At 38.6% G+C, this 27,581-nt stretch overlaps 2 protein-coding genes across 2 annotated transcripts; both read left to right on the forward strand.

Moving 5' to 3' along the window:
• The first annotated feature begins 1,974 nt into the window (after window positions 1-1,974).
• Window positions 1,975-4,830, forward strand: LOC119722839 (phospholipase A2 AP-PLA2-I-like). Its single transcript, XM_038193202.1, has 4 exons — window positions 1,975-2,116; window positions 2,421-2,583; window positions 3,049-3,182; window positions 4,209-4,830. The coding sequence occupies exons 1-4, from the start codon at window positions 2,071-2,073 to the stop codon at window positions 4,355-4,357; spliced, it is 492 nt and encodes a 163-aa protein (XP_038049130.1). The 5' UTR covers window positions 1,975-2,070; the 3' UTR covers window positions 4,358-4,830.
• A 1,302-nt stretch (window positions 4,831-6,132) lies between these two features.
• Window positions 6,133-27,352, forward strand: LOC119722840 (neurogenic locus notch homolog protein 1-like). The gene is made up of 26 exons (XM_038193203.1): window positions 6,133-6,290; window positions 7,259-7,477; window positions 9,005-9,127; window positions 9,666-9,773; window positions 10,373-10,612; window positions 11,110-11,340; window positions 11,879-11,968; window positions 13,322-13,429; window positions 13,916-14,152; window positions 14,678-14,773; window positions 15,293-15,385; window positions 15,595-15,702; window positions 16,247-16,354; window positions 16,734-16,826; window positions 17,256-17,357; window positions 18,017-18,238; window positions 19,440-19,682; window positions 20,879-21,028; window positions 21,456-21,575; window positions 22,090-22,140; window positions 22,480-22,604; window positions 23,172-23,239; window positions 23,700-23,872; window positions 24,743-24,923; window positions 25,273-25,500; window positions 25,938-27,352. The coding sequence occupies exons 1-26, from the start codon at window positions 6,221-6,223 to the stop codon at window positions 25,993-25,995; spliced, it is 3,645 nt and encodes a 1,214-aa protein (XP_038049131.1). The 5' UTR covers window positions 6,133-6,220; the 3' UTR covers window positions 25,996-27,352.
• Window positions 27,353-27,581: the final 229 nt, after the last annotated feature.

Here is a 27,581-nt window from a genome sequence, read left to right on the forward strand (position 1 = left end):
ATCAAAGGAGAATGAAAACGATAAGCATACGATGATGTTTGGGAGGGGGAGGGGCGGTTGAAACAATTTGATGGGCGCATAACGCAACAGATATTCCTTACTATCGAAAAACTCCACAGACAATAGATATCTTTGGAATGCATGTGCTTATCTTATAATCCAAGAAATCAATTTGACGAAGAACCATTTTAATAATATTATAACAATAACGGCAATTTATACCGCGCCAGTATCCGCAATATATGACGCTCATGGCGCAAACAAATATTATATCAAATCAGAAATAACAAAACAATTAAATTGTAAGCACCATCAGCTTCAGCATGTCTACAGCGTGTTCCACTAAACATTGTGCATGAAGAAATCGCTGAATATTCTCAGAAGTTGGTCGGACTAACTTATCAAATGTTATAGCATTTCAAGCTCATGGTCTTGTTTATATTTGGTGAAAAAATCAAGAAAATTCTAAAGATGCTAACCAGAGATATCTGTGATGTGGTAAGGTTATGTATTTTTCGACCTGCACACTTACTATTTGCTTGTTTAATCAATTATTTGGTTATTGGCATTTGTTACGCAGCGCTTGAAATATTGCATGGCCTTTATGTTGCATTTGGATAAGGGTGTTCACAGATGACAATTTTATATAATCAAATCTAATACCACTTGGAATGCCTAATATGAGGTGTTTAGTCAACAGCGACGTCTTTGTTTTTGGATAGGTCGACCTCCATTCTGGCTAACCTGTCAAAAGGGTTATAAAAAAAAAGTTGCGATAATATCGCCCCGAGTAGAACCGGAAGAAGCATCATGATGAAGGTTTTATCGCTGATTTCAAGTTTACGATATCGACGTGGAAATACTGTGTAGGTTGCCGGTTACACCAGAGTTTGGCACAGGATCTATGGCCTTTTGTCTCTAAAGTCTACCAGAAAAAAAATGAAGCAACAAGTCCACATTTGAGAAGTTTCTTAAAGCCAAACGAAACAAAATGTTCGTTATAATATATTGCATGTTTTAATCTTCTTGTCCTACATATCCAATCAAAAACCAACCTTCAAACGAAAAAAAAACATCAATTCAATCAGCTTTTATCTTAATTTCAGATTGTTCATAAAACATTTTTCGATTTCATTTATTAAAAAGAGGGACCAATTTTGATAACGTTCAACGGTTTGTTACAGCTGGCTGCCGCTCCGGTGTTTTCCCATCACAACAAAAGTTTGGTAACACAATAACAAAAAATGAAGCTTTGTACATGAATGGCAATGTTTACTATCGACTACTTCGATTTGTTGTCTACGAATGTAGGATAAACAACAACGGTAAAATGGGATAATTCAACAATAATTTCATAATAATTGTTTTCTTTACATTTGTTTTATGAAGAATATGATTATTTATCTTCGAATATCCCAGAATCATAATCTTTAAACAGCGTTCAATTCAAGTAAAATGTTTATATTATTTTATGAAATAAATTGTATAGCTGAGGAATTTTATAGAGTGACTTTTAGAATAAGCATAGAGGACGCCCCCTATGATATCAAACTTTTGTTGTGATGGGAAAACATTGCAGCGGAAGTCAGCTGTCAACGATCAGTTGAACCTTATCAAAATGGCTTTCTTATGTTGAACAGATCTAGAATGATAAACGTTGTATGACCAAGCTAAAAATAAGACTAAAGATGATTGCACATAATTGTTTTCTCGTTGAATGTTTAAATGTTAGCTAGTTTTTTCAGTGCAGGTCTGTAGAACAATAAAACATAATACAAAAATGCACTGCATTATCGCATCGCATTGTTTGTTTTCATTTGTTTTTTGAAAATTTTTATCAAATTGGGACTTGTTGAGTCAGTAGTTTTTTAATAGATTGGAGAGACAAAGGCCATTTATCCTGCCCCAAATTTTTGTGAAAACATCGATTGAAAAAATGTATAAATGTAAGTCTGGAACAAGAGACGAACCACTTCCTTGCCAGCTCCGAGTCATACGCAGCGAGTTCAGACCGGCTCCTCCGAGGTATTTCCCCGTCGATATCCTGAAATCACCCGATTAACCTTCATCATGAAGCTCCTTCTGGTTCTACTGGCAGCGACAGTTGCCCTAGCGAGTAAGCCTGAGTATTTATTCATCATTCTTGTTGCGATTATGAGACTTCCTAGAAATATGCATTGCCACCTTACCGAAAATATGCATTGAAGAAGTGATGCATTGCATTGTGGGACAGATTGCTCTCTTTTCGTAAGTGTCCCATGATGCAATGCTGTATATACCTTCACTGCACACTTCCGATCTGTCTGTAAACGACTACACCCTTTGTAACCAAACCTATAACTAGGTTTACAAACTGCATACAGTTTTACGGTTGTTAGAAGAGTAAAGTGTTTTATTTTGCATAATTCTTTTCCCTACAGGCAGCGCAGCAGTGAAGAAGAGTGATGTTTCCAGCGTGTACCAGTTCGGCAAGTTCATTTCGTGCTATGGGGGTGCGGGTTTTTTCGATGGGTTGGACTACAACGGCTATGGTTGTTACTGCGGCTACGGAGGCAAAGGAACACCGTTGGATGACACCGACAGGTTAGAAGAAAAATCATCGCTTTGAATTTCCAAAAACACTTGCTATAAGTCTCGTGAGTAAAATCTCGATCCTGGCAAACGCAATGGGTATAACGTCGAACTTTGAAACCAAACTGTCAATTTCAGACCAGCTTGCTGCGGTACGAAAAAAAACGCAGTTTCTAATGAGCACAGTGATGTCCTTGGGCAGGATAGTGTTCCACAATACACATTTTCTTCGGGTATACAAACGATCGATTCAGGATTCGGCATTGTAATTTAATACAGTGTACAATGTTTTTACAGAACACAACACATGTATCTTTATCACAATGCTTATTTTAAGTTGAACAACCATAAATGAAGACAATTTTTCTGGTGATTTGATATATATGCCAGAGAAATTGAGTGCAAGCTTAGAAACACATAATTAGGTTAGAGTATAGAGATGTACAAAGTTCAAATTGCAATACTTTTCTTCGTCAGATGCTGTCAAGTACACGATAACTGTTACGGCAAAGCTACCGCGGAGGCCGACTGCGGTTCTTGGGACCCCTACGTCATAATTTACGACTATGAACAAACCACTGATGCGTCTGGAAACTGTGTCATCAAATGCAGTAAGTAATTTCTTCAAACTTTTTTTCTGGTCCCATTATTCTCTCTGCACCCATTTCACCGACCGACGTACTGGCTGCTGATGAGTCACTGACTACCGCGTGTGAGTTTGACTTGAGTATCTGTCTTACTGAGTGATTGTCACTTGTGACTGCGATTGGCTGTAGACTGCTGAAGAGAGCCGGGCAGTACTATCGTATAGGATTACCCCGTAACGTTAACGTTACAGGCTAAATCCGGCAAATTGGCCAATGGGCTAAATCCGGCAAATTGTGTGGACCACATGCATGAAAAGAATCGCCGTTTGCGAGATAGCCACGCCCCTTAGACAACCCAATGGAATTTTTGTACACTAAATTTTGTTTGTCTCAGATTTTGCCCGTTCCGTGTCCATCTGTATATCATATAATTGTACAATATTTCACAAGCTGCGTCGATGCGATTCTAACGCGATTCTATCAGTGAAACTACTGACCGGGAAAAAACTAACAATTTCAAATGTCCCGCGCTGCGAATTTGTCGACCATATCCCACAATGCACTTAGAAAAATGAACTCTCCGTGGCAAACTCTTGGTGGCGCACTGAATTGTGAATCGCCCGAATTGGATAGGACTTTGTGGGCTCTAGGACCAACTTAACTAGACAAGTACATGCCTTGCCCTGTTCTTTGCTGTAAGCCCGGAATGTATGCATGGAATTGTCCATTGTGTAATACATGTAGTTATATTGTCGATGCCATTTTCTGGATAAAGTCAGGCCTCCTCAGCTCCCCTCACAAATAACTATTTTAACTTCATGTGTAGTTTATTTCATTTCATTTGTGGTTTTATTTCACTATCCACAGTGATCCAAAATGGAAATAGTGAAAATTGTATCATTTATCAAAGTAGTGGCAATGTGACTTGATTAGAAATTACTCGGAGCTAGGAGTGATCAACTTCAGCACACAATCGATCACAAAACTAGAACATCATCTTTAATTTTGTGTCTCTTCTCTTTCTCTCCTCCCCACCCCCTTTTCTTGCAGAGAAAGCGGCCGACTATTCTTGGTATTCTACCAATCCCGAATGCAGAGAGTTCATGTGCGAATGTGACCGCGCGGGGGCGCAGTGCTTCGCTGAAAAGCGCCCAACGTACAACCAAGCTTACGAGTCATATGACAAAGATAGCTGCTAAATGGGTACGGCACATATTTCCGACACAGTCGACTAGACGTGGTCTAAACATAACGCAGTTGGAGATATCTTCTTAAGTGGCTTGATCCAAATTGGTAATTCAATCTTTATTAACAAGAAACAAATTGTTCTAGAAAGTTTTGCAGACAGCACGCCTGAATAAATTATCCCCTATATTGCTGATCCCGATAAAATACTGATTTTTATAAAATGATCACCAAAAAAGTCTTAGTTAACACAACATTTGCATCTTAATTTTCTTTAAAGGCAAAGCTCGCATCTATTAAGCACATATTTTCATGATACGGTATGAAAACTAGCCTCGACTAGCATGATAATGTTGTATTTGCAGCACATGTACACAGATTGCTGCCACATCAATAATCCTTCATTTGGAGAAGATATTAATCGAAACAAAAGTAAGGTTCTTCTACATTGATGCTCATGCTTTTTTTGTGAATTGTACCAAATAAATTGCTTTTAAAATTCAGTTTAGAATTACTCGGATTTAATACAGATCAACTAGTATAGACAATACAAATGTTGAGGAAAATAAAGCAGTAGCCATAGTAACTGCAAAATATATTACGAGTGTTAGGTGTGATTGCTTTAATGTGTAAACAGCATTTTCGGGATTATCTTCAGGGTTGAAATATTCGTTATACAAAAAGTTAGTCCACACTTAAGAATCTAACAACCGAGCATTTAGGCCATCAGCCTGGGGGTTTGGCCAGTATCAAATCAGGGCATGAATGAATATAGTGCGCATGCGCAAGGTATACCGCCCCTAGAATGGTAACAAGCATTTTGATGGACATTTTGAAAAAAAGGGTGATAACACCCAAAAAGCTGCCACCGCTGCAATGCTATCACATATTTTCCAACTCTGGATGTGTATATCTTGCCAAAAATCGCTATGACGAGTATTCCACTCATTTGATACCGGTGGCCAATATTTTGGACCAAGGCTGATGGCCTAATTGTTTGTTTTCGTTTCCAAGCATTGGATACTCTCTTGCTCATTATTTGTGACTCAATAAAACTTTGGCCAGCAGCATACCTACCTAGCCACTTCTCGTTATGTCAGATCCTGGTACACCAGCTACACGTGGACCACACGAACAGGGGATTAGATCTCATCTAACACCAGGGGGCGGTGTTCAAGCTAGCCTCTTTTGCAAACAAGATCAACACATTTGTATGCCAAAGCTCGCATAGCACACCTGACGGAACCCTCCCTCCCACCCACCCACCCACCCACCCACCCAACCACCCACCCTCTCAATTAGCCCCTAGTTGCCCCTCCCCTCTCATCGAATGCCCATGCCCCTCCCCTCTCATAGAATGCCCACAACCTCTGGTTGGTACCCCTATTACGAGTCCCAACCCGCACGAACATTTCTTGACAAACAAAACTAATGTCAGTGTGTTTAAACAGGCTGCTTTGACCTTTTCGGAATATTCTAACTTCCCAACACGATTTTTTGTTGAAGGCCGTTATCATCGACTCTACTGCGTGCTTATTTGGGTCATATGTCAAGATCTCACCTGTTCATAAGAATTAATCCCAATTGGGTACACTTAACCTAGAGCCCGATATCAGTTTGATCTCGTTGAAATGTTGGACCCTCAACGCAGAAAACGTGTAAGGTTTGTTTATTTAAAGAGGCACAAATGACAATATAATCATTTTATGTCAATAAGAATTGCCGTGGTACTTATCTGACTTGTAGTAAAAGAACTGGACTCGTTTATCTAACGTGTGGTGGTTTTTTTTCTCGGCACTTGATCTTCGACCTTCCAAGGTCTCTCCGTCGGTTTTTTTTGTCACAGTCACTGCTGCCTTCGCAAGCACTAAAACAAAATGGACGCATTTTTAAAGCTCCTCCTGATTGCACTTGTTGCCGGCTTTGCACAAATTGCATCGTCGACAGGTGAGTTGTAATTACCATTTCTATCGATAACGAGGCTTTACACCTTACAACCGAGATATGTTCCAGTCACCATCTTCACCCCATAAAACAAAAATGGGCTGTGTACTAGGCCTATATTAAGATTTAATACGATTTTAAGCTCTGTGAGTTTTTCAAATCGGCAGTTTGCTCGAAACATTTTTATGGACACTGTGTGTTGGATCACACGGTTACTTATTTATAAAAAAAAATCATCCGTGAGCGTTCCTTAAAGATTTTGACTCGTTTGTCTTCATTCGCGTTATGAATCATTCGTCTGTCGTTTGGAATTTATTCCACAGAGCCTAATCATGAACAGAAAAAATCGGTATGAAAACTCGGCTTTTTTATATATTTTATCAGCCATTACTAACCCGTAGCTGTATTTAGGTTTGAGCTGTTCTTGTAATTTTGGGGAGAAATTAAGTTGTTGGATAAAAGCATACATAGGGAAAATGTCTTCTTAGTAAAATGCACTGCACCAATATACAAGGCACAATAAAACATTGTTTATCTTTTTGTTCGTGATGTTGTTCAAACAATTTTTTATATGGAATTCCTATGGAAGCGTTAAAATTAGGATATGATACAAATCCTAAAATCTGATATGATACAAACTTAAAAAAAAAATGTTTAGTCATAATTATGACATATCTTTTAATTATGACTTATTATTAAGTCATAGTTATGATTTAAACATATCACAATAATGACTTAGTCATTGGTCAAAATATTGACTTATCTCAAGATTATGACTTAGTTGTAAGCATGATAAAGACTTAGCATAATTTTTTTTAACTTTTTATCGTGTCCCTGTTAATAACGCTTCCGTACCTATTAATTGTAAAAAAAAAATTAAAAAAAAAAAGTTCGCTAGTACACAAATCCAGTGGGTCATCTTTAAAATGCAGTTTGATTATTTGGGATTTTACGTGTTTTCCGTACCTCAGTGACCTTAGAAAACTGTCCAGGCAACATTTACTCCAAGACGGGCGAAGCCTCATTCACGCTCCCAACAGCCAAGGCTGACCCCGGAGTTGACGTGACAAAACTGGAATGTGATCACGCTCACGAGCCCACGTTCTACACAGAGTACGTGACCAAAGTCATCTGCACTGCCGAAGACGCAGAGGGGGGCAAGGCATCTTGTGAATTCAACATTTATTCACGTGAGTATTCATAAACATGTACGGATAGTGTACTAGTACTAGGGTGAGGCAAAAAGAAAGTGGCCGAGTGAGAACAAGATATAAAATGATAAGGGCTCGTTCCATTTAATAAAACAACTAAAACACAGGAATAAAAAGCACCTGTTATTAACTAGTAACTGTGCAAATTTCAAGCAAAATGCTTACTCAATTTACAAGTTATTTCTAATTTTAAATTAATAGAAATACCGCAACATTTAGCTGTCCACCACTGGTCTTCACCGATACGATTTAATGAATATTCTTTTAATACAATGAGCAAAAATTGCAAAGGAAAACAGTCAAAAATCACCTTTCTCATTTGAGAAAAAAATAAATTTTACAAAACCCAAAATCTGACAGTAAAAATAAGGCTTTTGTCTTGACTCAAATTAATAACATTATTGGTTGTGTTTGAATGCATGTGTGTAATATCAAGTTATTACTCAGCTAAATAGCTTCAAAGCACCTAGCTTTCGATGGACAACTGTCAAAATGGGGGTTTTTTCAGTAAAACATGCTTAATTTATGATAGCAAGGACAAATTTCATCCACATCTTTTTCAAATGAGGAACAGAACATGCTCTTTAAATACGTGATTTATTAGTGTATCAAATGCAATGTGTAAGGCAGAACAATAATTCGTCCCGGTCACTTTTTTTTACTCACCCTGTATGCTATAAATCAACGCTCCCTCCCTACTAGAGTGAAGACATTTACGATACTGTTTTCATATAGCTCATGTTAATCTTTTAGCCACAATTTAAAACATAGGGTGTTTATTTCAGAACTGTTGAAGAAAGGTCAATGTTCACACTGCAAACAAAAATTGCTTTCACACTTTCAAACCTCGTTCATAGAAATTTAGCTTAAAAGGTGCACAACAATAGAGTTTAAAGGCATCTGAAACCGTCCAAAGTCTCTTTCATTTTTTAGATGAATTCCACTTATACAAAAACTGTTTCATTGAATTGATAGCGGAAATAAAAGGTGTAGTGATCGACGGCCAAAACGAAGAACTGGCTTTTCCCAAACATGAGTAGCCTTTATTTTATTCAGATGATTTCTCCATGCACTAATCGTAATCCAAGGTACAGGTGTGTAAATTTACAACAAGCTTTCCTTGTATTCCATGTTCGACGAACTTGATCAGATAAATACATGCATAAAAGCTGGTTTTCAATTTATATAGAAAATATTACGGAATTGAAGAGAAATTCCCTAGAAATAAGTTATCAGGGTTATTTATGGCACGGATCAGTATTGCTATAAGAAAGTAGTATAAGCAGGAGCTTTCAGACCCCGCTGAGAAGTAAAATGAGGTGGACTTCATTCTGGAGCAACTGGCGCATGCGTGTTGTTAGAGGCAAAACATCACAGCAACTTCGTATTCGGATTTTGTCCTTGCCTTTTCTATTTGCGTTGAAAATGTATTCTTTATTGAAAGGGTAGTTTAAACCATTTTGTACTTAAGAAACCTCGTTTTGTTTCAATTATTTAATGTTTCAGCTGACGGTGCGGGATGCCCTAAGCGACAAGACGCCACTAACGACAAATGTGTGTGCAGCCCATTACGTGCCTTTTTCGATCCGTGCGAGTGCGTTGGTAATTACAGCGGTCTCACCTGCCAAGGTAAGATATATTTAAACTGTCAAATTCATATGCTAAAATTCCTGATAAATTCCTTAAACATTTTTTTTATAAACACAAGCTAACCAAGATGCAATGTGCCCAGCGCACACAGAGTGTTTGATTTGAAGACAATATTCAACTCCAGAGTCGACTTTCTGCATTTATCATATCATCCTGCATCCGTTCTTTGCAGTTTTCAATAAATTCACACTCGTGATAAAACATGACCGATGAAATCTGGTTTTTATTGTTGTAGTCTTTTTGAGAGACTACAACAATAATGAAAAACATGTGTAAGAAGCTTTAAAAGCACATGCACTTTAACACGAAACCATACAATATAATTCACAAAATGACCCGATGGTTTGTTCCTGTGCTGTAAACGTTCACCATTAAATAAGAATTTGATTCCCGTAATAAATGAACTTAGATTGTAATTCTGATAACACCAGGTTAAATGTAAAGTCTTGGGAAATGTTTTGCCTATTATTCAGTTGCGCCCCATTATGTTACACCTCATTTTCTTTCAAAATTGCAGTTCTGAACGCAGATAAGTGCACGGGAACCAGCGACCCCCCGTCGTGCGATTGCAGCTCGAGTCCCTGCAATTGCAAGGATGGTTTTAAGGGAGAGACATGTGAAATCGGTGAGTATACATCTAAATGAAATATTGTGATGGATTACCATACCTGAATTGCAATCTCGTCCCCAGGGTTCACTTTATTTCAACCTCGTTTCCAATAGTAAGCCCTGGGATGGAACTTTGCTTCCTGTATCCTGATTCGATGCCGCAATTAGCAAGTTATGGAATTATACCGTGTACTTGGTGTTATTATTTCCAACGTGTTTTACGTGTTTTTACGCTCATTGTAATTATTATGTTTACACCTTCTCAAAAAAAAATATTCCTTTCCAATTGCTCGTATTAACACAAAATGTGATACCGCATATTATTGCCTGGATAACATTGTAACATTTTAACTTTAAAGTCGTGTGTTCGTAACTCACGTCGCCGCAAGACACCGCAAACAAAAACAACCGCTGATGTAAAGCACACGTACACAGGCACCAGACTATTCCTTATTTGCATACGTATCCAAAAACAAAATGGATGCAAATGATCCAATACCAGTGTGAGAAAGCAGGTAGTGGTGGGTGCGTACTACTCGTAGGGACCGTGTTAAAAATGTTCAACTCCACAGCAGTACATGTGTACACCTGACTGCGTTTCATTCATTGTTTCAGACTTCCAAGCTCCGATGATAACATGTCCGCAGGATATTTTCACAAGAGAGGAATCAGTCCAACTTCCACCAAAAGACAACTTGATCGTAAGTGACAATGATGGGGACGAGCCGTCGGTGAAATGTAGCCCCGAGCTTGGTACTTTTGTGAACAGCACAGGCAACACAATCCGCAGCGTAACATGCTCGGCTAGGGACACCGTGGGCAACAGGGCTGATTGTTCGTTCAAGGTTGTGATTGGTGAGTTTACTAATCGGTACTTTTTTGAAGCAACAAACAAAGGCACTGTCCTACCGAATCCCTTACTCAGTTTAAAAGTAAATAACAATCCGTAAAAGTAAATAAACAATCTTGATTGATGGATACCTTTGAACCGAATAAGTTCCCTTTGTAGTTATTTTATTGCAGAAAATATGATCTTTTGTAAAATATTGGCGAAATTAAAGAGAGCAATACCCCTGCTTGAGGTGTGATTGCCTCTTTCTTCCCAGCCCCGTTCAAAATATTGAGAAAAAAACAAAAGGACATGGTTTTGTTTCATATTAAACCAACTTGGTTGACTTCCAGAAAAAAGCGAGGCCCTTAAGAGCCCCCCAACAAATCGTGAACTAAATTTACGTTTTGCCAGCAGACCTGAAACTAACAAAAGTTATCTGCCAAATATCGAACAAATTCCAGTATCTTAGCCAATATCTTATTAAATATTTCCAGTTATTTTTGTACTTGATTTATTGCAGATGTTGAACCGCCCCGTATTCCATATTGCCCTGGCATTATCCACACTAACAATTCACAGCACGAGTGGCCCGTCGATATAGCTGTGGACAACAGCCACCAAAAACTGAACGTCACGTGTGAACCCAAGTCAGGTGACCCCCTCACAGACTACATCACTAATGTGACTTGCTATGTCCAAGACATGGCCGGCAACGCTGCTGAGAAGAACTGCACCTTTAAGATATACCTGGGTGAGTGTCTTTGTAAAACTTTGTAATTTTGAGCAAATATAAGGGTGACGGCAGTAGAAATGTGACTTGAATTGAAGCCAATTTTCAGATTTTATGAGTTGTTTCTGTTTACAGTTAATGATTGTAATAATGTATCGTTTAACTTTATCAACAATATGAGGTTATTTGTCCCACTCTAGAGTACACGGAGTTTCTGTTTCCTCAAAATGGCGTTGCACAGCGTCCCATTTCTCTAAAAATAAAAAAAAAAAAAAAAAGTCATGTTTCTTTTTTGAGGCGTTTTGTTGAACTAATTTGTTCTTCTGAGGCATTAAGGTTCAAGCTCTAACAGTGACAGTCTATGCGTAATAGAGTACATGTCCAAGAAAATGTCACTGATAACCATTTTTTTCACGAGTTTATTCTGAAGATTGTTGATGAGGTGGGTTGCATGGTTTACGAGTAATTCGCCACCACATATTCCAGGTCCATGACTACAATAAAGGTTTTTGAGAAAATACCATATATTGAATGGTTTTCTTTTCTTTAAATGATACAGATGGGGGTACCTGCAGTAATAGTGACGCCAATTGTGACTGTAATAGTGGTTGTTTTTGTAAAGATGGATTCAGTGGTCTTACATGCGAAGGTATGATTCATTTATTTCTTCATCTTACCTAACTCTTTTTGCAGTGATGGTGTTTATTTTCAGTCATGTGTCATCTAGTTTATGACGATTCCTTTGCCCCGTGCGTATACAATGGGCAACTTGGTTAAATTTCATTCATATTTCTAAAGTTGTTTTGTGTTCTCTTGTTTGAAGTCCATGTTGCAATTTCATTTGTAAGGTCAGGGAATCGGTCTAGCTGGCTTGCACCCGTTCATATGTATGTAATTGATTGCAAACAAAATGTGGTCGAACTAAATATGGTAAATTGGGGAAGTATTTGAAAAAAGGCCATTAATTTCCAACACTGTTCAGCCGACCAAGGTGGGAAATTGATACAAAAATACCACTTTTCTTGAATATGATAGCACACAAGGTGCAATGATTTTACAGGATGCTTTAGACTGTCATTCACTAACAGTCAAGTTAAAGGTATTTCATAATAATTTGGTAGATTTTTTTTTGGTGTTTACAGACATTGTAAATTCCCTTTAAAATAAAGCTCACTGTCAAAAAGGGAGAGAAAAGTCGAAAGGTTGAGGTCAGTTTTTCCAAACGTTGCAGGGAAGGCTGTTACAGATTTATCGTAAAGCAAACAGACCAGGGCGAATTCTATGGCCGAACTCTAAACTCGTTGGATGCGTCCAGATTGCAGCCAGATACGGACGGTTTCTAGGTTGATTGATGACTTTAAATACACAATAGCTGTTATCAATACGTTAAATACGAAATGGACAGATAACTGGGCAGGTATTAAGTTAGGTAGCTACATGTCCAGTTGAACTTTGACCTGAGAAAACTCATGATAACGGTGATCTTACTGTTTACTTGGTGCCGAATCAATTAGCAATCTATTTTAACAAGCATTCGCTATATATTTTGTTTGGAATATTCCACGTTGTAAGTAACAACTCCACCCTTGAAACCGAATAAAAGTGGCTGGTCTTTAAGATGGTCGTGCTAGACCCCTTTCTTTTAGCTTGATATTGTGTGTCCGCGTTTTGTTGACAAAAATCAGTCGAGCGGATTTCGATATGCTGACGAGTATTAAAGGCAAAACACTGAATTCTTGCATGAATATGGCACTTACTACACTATTCATTCCATTTGTTTTCCCAAAATTGTGCATTAAAATGTTGGGAGTAGAAGCGGGACGCTGCTCATTGAAGGTTTAAATTACCCTAATGTATTTCTATCAAAGTTTGGGAAGCCTATTGCTCATTAAACTAAAAAATACAGTTCATTTGATTTTGTTTTCAGAGGGAATGTCCATATCATCTTAAAGAAACAGTTCTTTTCCCCTTATTCCTTTACATTTGTTTTCTTCATGTTTAGTGGAAGACGGTAGCGATTGTGCATCATCAAGTGAGACGGGTCCGGGCTGTGTGTGCGACGGTGGCTGCACCTGCAGAGATGGATACAAGGGCGCTAATTGCGACATAGGTACTATACGCGCTAAAAAAAAGTCCTACTTTTGATCCTAAATAACTCCGTTGTTTACAATGGAATTAAGCCAAAATTCAGATTATGTAAAGAAGGCATGACAAATTACATATGTAATAACAAATTACAGATCTACAACACTGACTGGTTCCTGCCCGTTTTGTTGTCGTAGGAAATGTGGACTCCTATAAAATATGGCCACTTTCACCTCATATGGACTTTAGCTAAACCTGACCAGTCACTGTCTGATTATCTTTACTAAAATAATGAGCTTGCGCAATGAAACCAAGCAGTCCGTAGTCCAAATTATGTTTTATACTACGCCTTCCCATAATTTGATAAAGCATTGGTGCATATATAAACACATTGCAGTTCGGTTTGACGAAAATACCCAAAACATACTATTCAGGATGTCTCAAGAGCAACTTTTGAATAGCGAGTTTTTTTTAATAGTAAAATGTCTTTTTCTTGATTAATTATCCTTAGATTATCAGCCCCCGGAGCTGTCCAACTGCCCCTTCGGGGAAATCTGGTCCCAAATCCCCGTGGTGACTTACCGACCCATGTGGACAAAGGATAACAACGACACCAATGCTCCAACGACTGTCACCTGCTACCCTGAGGAAGGCTCGGAGTTCTACGATTATAGGACCGACGTGACCTGCTCGGCGGAAGATGAGTCCGGAAACAAGGAATCCGACTGCCAATTTCCTGTCCGGAGAAGTACGTTTAGTTCCATCTTTCTTGTTACCATCTTCATATTTCCAAACTTTACCTTTTATTCTTGTCGAAGCGAAGCTTACCTAACCTTACGTTGGTCCACCTTCCGATCGAGCCAATGAAACCAAGTCTTTGCAGATGTCTCTTTCCAGCATCACAACGTATCTCCGATGGTGACTTCAGACCAGTGTATCTCTTTAAAGAAGATTGATGAATTGTTGTGGCCGGCCTCGCCGGTTTCAGAGGACCATGAGTTGGTTGCCATTATATCAACTTCGAGGCTACTTCTTCAGGATGCCTAACAGCTAACACAGTTGTATATCCATGCGAAACTTTAGCTAACAGGTCATCTTTTGGGGGGTCCATAACAAAATATGCGATTTTTTTTTCATTTTTTTATTGTGAGGAAGTAACATTTTGCATATTATTGTTTGTTATCAATCAGAGGAGCTCGCATTACTGCAATAATAATGCCAAGAAATTAGATCCTGACAATAGTTTTCTTATGTTTTTACCATTAATTTTTAGATTCTGCAAGTGAATGCGAGTCGGATGGCAACAACTGCTACAATTGTCAGAGCAGATGCAGGTGTATGCCTGGCTATAGGGGACCCAAATGCCAAGGTATGCTTCTTCAAGGGTGGTCTGCTCACGGACACATAGACCATTGTCAGGTTGTAATCAAAAGCGAGGCTGGAAGGGAAAATAGTCTGGTTCCTTTTTGCACAAAAACAACATCACCAGTACTGTTATTGGATATACAGGGAGCATGACTGCTATGGTGGTAGCATGATGAAGGTCTATAGACCATTATCATGTTGAAGCCATTTGATTTTTTTCCCATATAAATCGATGTTAACAAAGCGAGGCTGGAAGGAAAAATAGTCTGGTCCCTTTTTGCACAAAAAAATATCATTCAGTACTGTTATTGAATACAGGGAACATGACTAAAATGGTGGCCGCATGATAAAGGTCTATTTCCAGCATCCTCATCTGGCAACAGTACTTTTTCAAAGTCGGTTTCCCGAATCTTGAACGTAAACTATATTCAGTTGACGGTTACATGTCATTACCATGCAAGCATTTACATCACTCGGGATACATTGTTATGATTCACATCATGTTGATTTTGTTTCTTGACAGTTTGTGCTGACTGTGATAACGGCGGCTACCGTGAAAATCCTGAGGATTGTCAGTGTCAGTGCAAAGGACTGTATCATGGTCTGGACTGCGCTGGTATGTCATGCATGTTGGAGAAAAACGAGATTTCAGAGTATCTGGGGTTTCGTTGACTTTGCATTATACTTGGACTTGATGTGGTGAACGTGAAAATGCAAGTCGGCAGAAGTTTCATTTGGCTATTTTTACATTAGGTATATTCAAGTCATTGTCATTTCAGGTTATTGGAATTCTACAAATCATGTTGACTTGAATTCTATCCACAGAATGCTATGAGCCAAATGCTGACCACTGTCTGAACGGAGGCACCTTTGTTATGGATACGTGCAGTTGTGATTGTGCGGGGAATTGGACTGGCCGCCATTGTGATCAAAGTAAGAACATTAATTCAAAACTTTATTCTATTTTTATTTTGTTATCCTGATCATTCAGGAGATACGTTGTATTTCAAATAAAGCTGATTTCAGCAGCTTGGTATTCGCAATGAGAGATTTATAGAGACTGAACACATTTTAAACTCCGGTGAAAAACGTCGCTGTTTGTTTCGTGACGTCAGAGTTAGTTGTCATTCCTATTCCCGAACCGGATTTCCTACCAACGATTTGTTCCAAGCCAGGGATATCCGCGTTTTTGCAGAATTAAGTTTATGGAGGGGAATAAAGGTAAAAGGTGGTTGCAGAGTGGGGCTGGCATCTTCACTGGGTGCATCCCCTCGCCAGCCAAATTTGTTGGTTGAGATTTGGCTCTGACAGTGGTTGAACTTGAATTTGGAGGCAGAACCCTGGCAACCTTAAAGTCCTCTTTAGTTCTTGTGGATGATGGAGAAATCAGAATCATTAATATATACGTCCTATTATGTAAAATGGAGTGGTGGGGAAGGGAATTCCAAACATCTCTTTGATCTTGTCATCAATGTAGTGCCTGGAGATGAATGCCTAAGTGTGCCTCCCGCAGACAGAGTAGGGTGTCTCTGTTCAAACAGTATTTGTACATGTGAACCTGCCTACACAGGACCGAAATGTGACAGTAAGTTTCATTTCATTTTTGTTTTGGAGTGGAATTTTCAACATTGTTTTGTTTTCTTTATACATATGCTGTTTCTGTTTTACAAACGTGCATAACTGTTCATTATGTCATAAATAACTCTCCTTTACTCATGTTTTGTTGAGCCTTGTAAATTTACAAGCTTTTTATTTTTATTTATTTTATTTTAGGGTAATTAAAGGCAAGAATGAGGGAAAAACAGACAGTTATAGTTGTAACATAAAGTCGGTCAGAAATGGGATTTAAGTAAGATCTGACGGTTTGCTTTCATTGTGCAAACTCTTTTTAAATGACTCTTTCTATAACAAATAGTATTATGCACATGTTGATTTTTACTCTTTTTTTTAAATTGTGTCTCCAGCATGTAAACCGTGCCAAAATGGCGGCAACAATCAGGATTCAAGCACCTGTATCTGCACGTGTCCAGGATACTTCATTCAACCTCTTTGTTTAGGTATGTAGAAACTATGTACACCAAACGAGATTCACATTGAAATGTCTCTGCTTGGGTTTTTATTCGCATTTTTATAATGCATCGTCAAAAAAAAGTATCAGATGCAAATGGCGCTATGAGCTTTGCTGTAAGTAAATTGTTAAAATCAATTCAATTCAATTTAATTAAAAATTATCATTTACTTCCAAAGCTCCGTAGTGGACATCTAAGTAGGCCAATATATTATTAATAACTGAATACCTTAGAATCAGAAATAAATTTAAAACGGAATTAAACGACCCCAGAGGCAAGCATAGAAGCATGTTCTGATTCCGAGCACCTGAAATATGTTTCGTAAAAATGTTTTTCAAATGAACTCAACTTTTCTTGTTTATTCCAAAGCTTCAATTTTTAATTTGATCTTCTAACTTACCGTAAAATTTTGTTCAGACTGTGATACATCTGTTGTGTGCCAAAACGGAGGGACGTTGGATGAAAATACGTGCACTTGCCAATGCGTGGATGGATGGAAAGGGAAGGATTGCAGCGAAGGTGAGATTGGTTTATGATAACCTCTTGTCAGATACTCCATCTAATATCATGGTTAAATATAAGACTTTGCTAGATTCGTTTTCGTTTTCTGGATCCCCCCCCCCAGGCTGCGTCTCCATACTTGGCCCATGATTATTAATTTTTAGCAAAGTCTTTACAAAAATTTAAACAATCTTAACTTTACTCTAAACGTAAGGCTTTGATGTGTCTGAAGCGTAGAAGAATGACCTATTTTAAGCCCAAGTCCGCAAAGAGCCGTAACCGATTTCTTCCTTTATTTTTTTTTTTTTTTTGGGGGGGAGAGCGTCATGACTGAACGTGTTTACCCTGGCACTGTTTACGTAGAGGTCGAGATGTTTAATCTTATATACTTAGTATTCGATCTTTGTTTTATACTTCAGTATTCTTTGTTAAACCAAGAACAGAAAAAAAGGATTTGTTTTGTTAGTACCAAATTTGTATCTACACTTTTTACCTCGACCCTTACTCCTCTACTTAAAATTAAACTCACTTGGTAAAGAATCGGAACGGCAATTTGGAGGTCGCAGGTTCAAACCCTGCAGCAGTCAATGTGTTCGTTCAACTTGTAAAAATTACTTTGGATAAACATCAGTTTAATAATACATGTACTATTGTTTCAAATTATTGCCAATTTGCAGCTGCGACTTTTGGAGATAAATGCCCAAGCGACATCATCATGCAGCCGGATGCGGGACAGACAACTGCGAAAGTCACCTGGAAAGACCCAACCGAGACCGACGCGAGCGTTGAGTGTCAACCAGCGAGTGGTAGTCAGTTTCAAGACGGTACGACAAATGTAGTTTGCACGGCAACGTACACTGGCGGAACGACCTCTTCATGTTTCTTCAAAGTTATAATAGGTAAGAATTCGCGCTATTTACAATGCAGTGCGCCACCAAGAGTTTGCCATGGAGAGTCCATTTTTCAAGTTTAAGGTCGACAAAACATGGCCCATTTCAATGAAAATCAGTAGACAACTTGAGCTAATTTGTTATAAATTGGGGCATCGCGATCTGCCGCCTTACCAAAAATACCACATTGATAAAAGGGGGAAAAGGGCAAGGATATACTCGAATCATACGCTTACGAAACTACTGACCAGAAAAACTAACAATTTCAAATGTCCCTCGCTGCGAATTTGTTGAACCATCTCCCACAATGCACTGGGAAAAATGAACTCTCCGTGGCAAACTCTTGGTGGCACACTGCATTGAAAATCACCCGAATTCGGGGTCCGCCCGAAGGTCTAAAGGCTCCATAGGCAGAGGGTTTATTGATCCAAGCATCAATTGTCTGAACACACACATTTCCTACAACCGGGTGTCATTTGTCCGGAAATGAAATAAGGGCCTTTAACCGGGTATTTGATGCGATAGTCCGAAGGTTCGTTAATACGAAGGTTCGAAAATCCGAAGCTTTAATCAGTCCCAAGGTTTACTAGTCCGAAACAGCAACAAGGTTCACAGTCTGAAGGTTCATGAGCACACTAGGTTAAACGGTCCGAATTTACAATAATGTTCAGTGCTGTCAATTCAGACAGTTGAACCTCGTTGTCGATTCGGACTTTCGAATTGTTTATCGTTTATTCAGATTATCGAGCCTTCGGATCATTTAACCTTATTTTTTTTTCGGACTAATGAACACTTCAGGCTATTGAAACTTTGGATTGCCGAACCTAACCTTCGGACTATCGAACCATTGGACAATCGAACGCTCGCAAAGGATTTGTTTAAAGCAGTTTCCGCTTAATTTCACTTCGAACTTTCATAAATATCTATCTTAGTAACATGCCTCCCGGGCAATCTTGCAAAAATAAGACCCGAAAGCATGAAATTCCTTTTTATATCAAATGAAAACGATGTCTCTAGGTCATGACCGGTCATTCCATCGGGTTTCATATTGGCTTTTTTCTGTTCTTTTTTTAGAACTCTCTGTTCATGCCTGACTCAAGTAGTGCAAAAGCCTTTTCCTCCATATTGACGCTATACCCATAAAGCTTTACATCTTTTGGGATGACAGGAAGAGTAACGAAGTAGCAAACTGTTGTTTTTTTCTATCTAGATGGAAGAGCACCCTTTGTCAACTGCCCAGCAGACATGGAACCCTATCACCAAAGATGGAAGGACACTGCTGTGATCTCATGGGCTAGCGTCACAGCCGAAGACGAAGTGTCTGGTACCCTGCCTGCTACCTGCATCCCACCGAGCGGCACTGTGTTCGGTTCGTCGACCGTGGTATGCACGGCATCTGACCAGGCTGGGAACTTGGGATTCTGCACTTTTGATGTCACGGTGTATTTACGCGGTAAGGGTGTCTTTAACAATAGACAGGGTTCTAGTTGGATCGTCACAAGTCAATCACAAGTCATTAACAAGTCAACTCAAGTCAATCACAAGCCAGCCATTGTAGCTTGTACCAAGACATCACAAGTCATCATAATATAATCACAAATCGTAAGTCATCACAAGTCATTGACAAGTGATTAACTATTCAATTAAAACACATCACACGTCACAAAGTTAAGGAAAATCTAGTAAAATGGAAAGTGAAGTGCCAAAAAAAATGTTTCTTGTTGTAAATCATCTGAAACATCTGACCAAACTTTTGAATTTTTATTTACTTGTGATTAGACACTGACTTGACTTGTGATTCACGTGTCAATTCATTATTCTTGACACCAACAACCCTTTGGGTGTTACTGCTTCTCAAACTCATTAATTAATCTTCATCTCATTGCGATGCCAAAGGAAGTTATGATAGAATTGATTTGATATGTCTTCAAATTTATAAATGCCGTCTTAAAAGGTTATCTGTTCATCTGTTAAAAATTGATCACAACGTTAAAAGGAAGACATTGCTTAGAAAATAGCAGTGTTCAGTAATTAAGAAAAGGTAAGGCTATGTCGTTGTGGGACAACCTAGAAAAAAGTTGTAAAGCAGCCCAGGCACCAAAAAGCACTTGTGGAGATAATCGAGTTAAAAGGTTTTGTACTACCAATTCTAAATTGAAAATCACATAAGGTTGAAACTTTGAGTGACGAAATCCGTTAATAATTAAAATAATACTGTGCATTTTTATGTCAAAATATCACTTAATTGTGAAGACATCTCAATTGTTATGCTAACGACCTTTTACCGGGAACTTTCCAAGCCTTAAACGTACGCTTAAGCGGCATGTTAAATCCCTACGACCTTTTACCGGGAACAAAATTGGCTTTACGTACCCATTTTAGGCGTAGCGCGCTTGGAACATTTTTTTTGTTAGATTATAATTACACGCTTACGACATCCTGCCGGGCACAAATAATGAAAAACCTCCTTACGACCTTTGTTTACGGTTAATTACGTCAGAAGGACGTAGCCCCTTGAGACAATATGTATATCAAATGAAAGATATTTCCAAGTTCTATCGATTTCCCCCCCAAAAAAACCAGAATTTAACGTTTTGACCCATTTTTTGCCCTTACGACGTTTGCCTGTTTCCTGTTTGCTTATATCAGGTAGTACAACCAGATTTCCGACATCAATGAGTTGTAGAAAATGCTACAATGGTAACCCATACGGGAGATGCACATATCAAGAGGACGATGACGAGTATGTCTGTTACTGCTCCAGTGGCTACACGAAAGACGCAGATGGTATATGTCAAGGTAGGTTGAACTGAAGGTCTGACTCAGAAGCCATTAATGGGTAGCCATGTAGCTGGGATCGCGCCCAAAATCAGGATGTTTTTACAACATTTATTACAATGCTGCAAACCTGAGAAATAGAGTCCCCGGAACAATGACTGAAATACTGACCTAAACAATAACCGAAACTTTGACTTCACATCTCTGGTTCTCTTCAGAAGAGTCTCACCTTTTTAGAGTTTTTACATGCATGTATTCCCACATTCTCTTCCAGTTTTCATTCGTGCAACACCTCACATCATATTTATTACGTGTGCTTTGCCCTCATTATATTTGCCCAGCATTATTGTTGTACGCCAACGCTTGAAGAAAACTCATATAAAAGTGGCTTTGATGTAAATCATTAACGGATAGTTGCTGACCTTTTTGCTTTGTACAATTTCTTTAGATATTGATGAGTGCGAAGAGAATGAAACTTGTGATTCTAATGCTAAATGCGTCAATACCATTGGTGGCTATCGGTGCGAGTGCAACGACGGATTCTATGGCAGTGGCACCTCATGCAGGGGTAATTTTCCAAATCAGTTTCTGAATTATTTGTGGTGCTAAATAACTTTGATAATATCAAAACGAGAAATGACGACACCTCTTTTCAACTACTAGGGAAAAATAGTTGAAATGGGCTTGTGTCGTCGTTTGCCGGTACCAATATCTGAAAACGACAATCAGCATTTTCAGATACACAGTCGGCATGCTATGTACGTTCAACAATTAAATTATACCAACCGCAACCTAGCTGCTTTTGCTCGGCTATAGTTTGCATCGGTGTATTTGAAAATAAACTCAATTTTCGTTTTCGCCACTCTTTTACAAATACATGTATTGGCATGCCTACAAAAAAGCAAACAACGACTAGGTATTGCATCTTGATGTAATAGGCCTATTTAATCGACGGGTATACGGGCAACCGGCCTTGGTCATTTCTGTTATCCGGCTACCAAAGTACCCGTTAACGCACAACCTTCGTGATTTGTTTCATGTTAAACTGACTTGTCTTGACCATATTATTTTCTTTTCCACAGAGTTTCCCTATGAGACGTATCCAGACCTTCCCGAACCTCAAGCGAATGAACGTAAGACTAGTCCATCCAAAAACCGTCAAAATTATGTGTTTCATGTAGATAAATGCTTCTTTATTCCCTTTATATTTTGTACAATTATATTACAATTTCTCCTTGCATAACTATTGCATGCTTTTATCTTGTTTGAGAGATTTTGAGATTTTGTTTTCGTCTTCACCAATGTTTCTTTACGGTTTATCACAAATTGCTTCATTCTGTTAGTTTTAAATAATATTCAAATATTATTATCTTCACTACCACGGTGCTCTGTTTGTTTTGAAAGAATTGTGATTATATAATACTTGTTAAGTCCTTTCGACTAATAACATTTCACGGGCGTTGTTTTTCCAGCACCTTTTGAGAAAATTATATCTATCGATGTGAGTATTGCGAGCGAATCCATGTTCGGATGTGACATGACCAACGATCCAACGTCCAGCGAATGCAAGATTCTACACACCGTATTTACTCAAAATGTACGTATGTTCTAAAATTGTGCTTTATTATGCTGCAAATTGTGTTAAGCTGAAACCAACACGTATACTTCTATTTTGCAATATTGTCGCACTGTGAACTGTAAACAAGGACGTCTTTGATTGATGTAAGAATGCATGTTTGTGTTTTCACGTAAGTTTCAAAATGCTGGATAAAGTTACAAGAGAAAGCTGACTGGTCTTTCTCATTACAAAGTCTAATCATTTGCTCTTTTTTTCATGTAAAACGACATTTATTTACATACTTTCCTGATTTACATCAAATTAAATTGGCCAAAAAAAGGAAATGTAAATATCTGAAATAATAAACGGCTTCAAATATCAAAGGAGTCAGGGTGACATATTTTTTTCCAGTAAAATGAAACGACACCGAGAAAACTTCATTAGAAAGTAATATGTGTTTTTTTTAATAACTTTCTGCGCTGTGGCTTAATTATTGATTAATGATTATTGTGTTGATTACTGTAACGTGCTCGTGTTAAGAATACCATAATAGTTTCATATTTTGTGAAACTATATAAAATGGTTACATTTTCTTTCGTGTTTCAGCTCCGTGAAAAGTACTTGGAGTTTTCCCCAGCACTGCTTAGAATTGAACTTCCGCAGAGCAATACGAGGCAAGATCGAATAATTATTTTGATTGAATTTTATGTGTAAGATTTTAGCTTTGCATGATGGAGTATCGGTATCGTTTTGGTTTGCGGTGTAGTATTAACTACTGTCGCTCAGTAGATTTAGTTCTGGTAAGAACTTGTCCTGCTTCTTATCAACTTTCGCTAAGTAGTTTTTAGTTCTGATAAGAACAGTCCTGCTTAGTTCTGAAAGAGCTTGTCTTTGGTCTCAACATTTCGACTAGCCTGGTCAATTCATCGTCAGAAGACTGATTTTAAGTGGTTTTATGTGGAAGTTTATGTGGCTAGATGATGTTCAATTTAAGATTCAAAAAGATGCCTTGATGACAAACAAAGGCCACCCAAATTAATACTTTAAAATCACTTTTGTAATGTATATCCAATTGGGAACTTTAAGGTGGAAGGATATGGAAGACGACTTCGGTAACCATTTTTATTTTGACAGGAAAGGCAATTTTGGCCACACGGTAGTGTATGACTATTCCCGTTTGTCTGCGAGTCAGAAAGCAACCTCTGCTCAAGACTTTTACGGGGAGACGATTGCTTCGAGTGTTGAAGACGGAGAACTAGGAGGTTTGAAACTTGTGAAGGACTGTACGGAGTGCGCACCGCCCAAGGGTAAGCACTATAAACTGCAAATCTCTCACTGCGGTTAGGTAAGTTAGATGGATCACAATTAGGCATCAAATGTGATCACAAGTCACCGCATTATGTTCAAAAGTCATCAATGTGATCACAAGTTTAATCACAAGGTATTCAAATGAAACGGGTCACAGGCAGTAGGCCTACCTGTTTTATTGTTCATCCGCTGTTACTTGAAACCGGACTTGTGAATTAACTTAGGCCTCCTATGTAGAACATGTGACTGGACAAAAATAGAAAATCATGTCCAAAAAAAAAAAACCCGTAGCACATGCCTGCTACCTCCCCGCCCCTCCCCTCCCACAGCCAACGCTGGATCCGCCCCACAACTTGGGGAAGCTGAAGAGTTTTTCTTCTCAAGCTGGGGCGGATTCTAAACATCGTAGCAGTTTTATGACAAATGCTGTTTTATGATAAACTTTTAAGACAAATTTGAAACTGGATACGCGATATAGCCTACTACATCTTCAGAAGACTGAACAGAAACGAACCTCGTTGATTATGGTTTATACAAGTACATACTAGACATGAACATGGCACATCTGCAAAGTACCGGAAAGGAAGTTACAAAAGACACAGTAGTTATTGTTTTTGAATAAATATTACCCACGAAATTTCTATATGTAATTGACATCATTCACTTTTGCGTTCGCCATTTAGATGATTGTATACATTTCACATGATAGTTCTGCTGAGTGTAAAAAATACATCATTTGCAATTCAGCCATCGTTGGGAGTGTATGCTTTGTTAAATATGGATACCCACCTCAGAGATAGCTGCTTAGTGTAATCGGTCTATAAACCAACTGATAATGGTGGTTAAAGGACTTGTTTTTTCTTCTCCAGATCTGACAAACTTGTGTGGTAATAATATTGCAAAACCTGAATGTGGCGACGGCTATTTCTTGAAAAAGGTGGAATCGGCAGATAAGACGAGCTGCTACTACGCATGCGATTCATTATGCACCACAGACTACTGCAGTGCCGGCACGTGCGTGCACAACCCTCCGTTCGAAGCAATTTGCAGGTACGAGCTTTTGGTAATGGCGAGGTATTTTATAGTATTTGCTGGTCACAGATGGAAGTTAGAGTTCTAATTGTGCATGACTTACTGACTGACTGACTCACTGACTTACTCACTGACTCACTCCCCCACTCACCCACCCACCCACTGACTAACTCTTCAGAACCAGACCGTACTACCGTATCGAATTACCCCATAGTGCTACATATTTCTGTAGTCATGCCGCTTGACCCTTACCCTTTTGTTGCCAATTATGTTTCGTCAACATAGAAATGTATCTTATTCGTATTGTTAAGGCGGATGTCCAGACACACATGCAAATACATTGTATTGTTTGGTGTTGTTTCGGCAGGTGCCCAGATAATACATTTGGACCCAATTGCGAACCGATCACCGTGACCACAGACAAGGATGATGGGGGCGGGGGCGGGGGCGGAGACAAGAAGGATAAATTGGATCTGCCGCTCATCCTTGGCTGCTCCATCGGTGGGGGCGTGCTTCTGATCCTCATCCTGGTCATTATTGGCTACCTCATCTACACGAAGAACAATGCTAAGGTTAAAAAATCATACGTGGAGAAGTAAGATTTTGCTACTAATTATTGTTTTATTATTTTTTTTTAGTATTAAACGACAAATTCTCAGTCTGCTCTCGTATGGGCCATTTATGCTTAACCAACTGTTATGTACCTGTTGTATGATAACATAATCACGATGATTTACTAAAGGAAGGCCTAAATGACAGTCGTATATGTTTTTAATTAATCACTGCAAAGCTTTTTTTCAGACTTTAGTTTTCTTTTAAAGGTGCTGAAGCTCATGAAACGTATGTTGAAATGTAGGTGCTAAAAGTCTACGTTAATGTATGCCATGCAATTTAGACAACTCGACATCGTGACTATAACACTTTCCGAAAACAGTCATTTCAAATCCTAAACACTGTCCGTTCACATTGAATGAGTCTGTTTATAAGAGTAAAACTATTGTTGATTGATTGGCATTTGTTATTCTTTTCCAGCGGGAAAGCCAATGAAGCATTCTCCATGGAGAAAACTCATCAGGTTGAGGAGCAGTGAAATGGAAATGATCAAGCAGACCGTCCAGGGGCTTTTCACATCGGATTCATCACAGGCCTAGCCACTCCTACTTGACATTCCATTCCAAACTAAATATTTTATAATTGCTATTTTGTAGGAGAGAATTGGGTCAAGCTGTGAACAGTGATTGAGAACCACCGTTTTTATTACGAGACTGTTTTTATTATCTATACAAGTAGTTCTTATTAGCCAGTTTGATTAGGTCTTTTCGTTATTTTCGGTCAGTTAGACAACTTGGTTGCATAAGGCTCCCATACCATCTATCTCGCATTCCATGATATATCCGGCCTAAAACGACAAAACGTTAAAACAATATTGCGTGAGGTATATCATGAATGGTGAATCATCAGCGTAAATTCATTAGACATCACGGATATCAAATAAAGTTGACTCCTTTGTGAGTCGATTGCTAGGAAAGTTTTAGGATAGTCCATTATTAACCCTAGCACCCTAAGGGCTCTTTGGTGGTCAAGTACCAAATACTACAGAATACTACAAGTGTTGTGCATTGGGAGCGGTTAGAGGTCAACCTATCGTTACTGTCCGTGGCTATGTATGGGCTGGCAACCTTCAAAATCTTCTGTGGCTTCATCTCTCAGCCGATGCCGGAAAATGTACCAAGGAAACCACATCGCCTGGCTTCAAAGTTAAGGGGTTATACTTGACGATAGCACAGCCCGGCTTACAAGTGGAAGTGATTCAGTGACTCGGAATCAGTCATTCCATCAGCAGTGTACAATGAGAAAAGTATAGGCTAGATAAAGAAATGCGAGAACCACATGTTCCGTAATACTTCTCGCAGCTTTATCTTTCGAAATATTGAGTGTTTCAAGCGTGGACAATCTGTCATTCGCGCATGGATCACCTCGTTATGAAACTAATAGTTTTTTTGCCTTAAAAATGTAGTCACATATGTTGACTTCTTGCATTATCTGACCGCTGACCTTCAGTTGCACTTTCAGATGATTGTTCGTCTTTTTTGTTGTTGATCTAATGAGTATATATTTCAGCTTTGATGTTTTTCTGTTTTGTGTACATTAGGCTATGATTTTAATTATTATTAAGTTGGTTTTATTTTGATATAGGCCTATGATTTTACATTGGTATTGTTGGGTTTTTTTGTAAGCGCTTTGTAATTTGTATTAGAAGGCGCTATAAAAGTTTTTAATTTTTTTTTGATAACTCAATATTGTCTAACAAATGTTCGACATAAGCTGACTTCCGTGTACCGAGTTAATACCGCAAACAAACGTCCTTTTCTAATTTTTCAAGGAATACAAAGGTTATCTCCTCTTTAAATTAAACATCGACCAATAAATAGGCCCAAGTTTAGTAATTGAATTGTTGCATTACCATTTGTAACTATTTGCTGCCAGACAATAATTCCATTCTCGCGGGGTAGGCTGATTCCGGCCCCACAATCAGTATCGATAATGTACGGACCGGGAGCCAGTCTGCTCGCAGAGCATATCTGTTTGTGCCCAAAATAAAAGTTTTTTGGGTTGGAATTAAATTCACATACACAATTTATCAATAGAAAAAAAATACATTTGTTAACGAGCAAG

This window comes from Patiria miniata, unplaced genomic scaffold, assembly GCF_015706575.1.
Source record: "Patiria miniata isolate m_02_andy unplaced genomic scaffold, ASM1570657v1 HiC_scaffold_16, whole genome shotgun sequence".
Taxonomy (NCBI): domain Eukaryota; kingdom Metazoa; phylum Echinodermata; class Asteroidea; order Valvatida; family Asterinidae; genus Patiria; species Patiria miniata.

What these genes read in the sequence shown, in the direction of transcription:
- LOC119722840 (XM_038193203.1), top strand. Translation starts at nt 6,221, where the DNA reads ATGGACGCATTTTTAAAGCTCCTCCTGATTGCACTTGTTGCCGGCTTT. An exon ending in TGGCCGCCATTGTGATCAAA is followed by an intron (nt 15,703 to 16,246) that starts GTAAGAACATTA and finishes TCATCAATGTAG; the next exon opens with TGCCTGGAGATGAATGCCTA. An exon ending in AGGGAAGGATTGCAGCGAAG is followed by an intron (nt 17,358 to 18,016) that starts GTGAGATTGGTT and finishes GCCAATTTGCAG; the next exon opens with CTGCGACTTTTGGAGATAAA.
- LOC119722839 (XM_038193202.1), top strand. Translation starts at nt 2,071, where the DNA reads ATGAAGCTCCTTCTGGTTCTACTGGCAGCGACAGTTGCCCTAGCGA. An exon ending in AGCGACAGTTGCCCTAGCGA is followed by an intron (nt 2,117 to 2,420) that starts GTAAGCCTGAGT and finishes TTTTCCCTACAG; the next exon opens with GCAGCGCAGCAGTGAAGAAG. An exon ending in AAACTGTGTCATCAAATGCA is followed by an intron (nt 3,183 to 4,208) that starts GTAAGTAATTTC and finishes CTTTTCTTGCAG; the next exon opens with AGAAAGCGGCCGACTATTCT.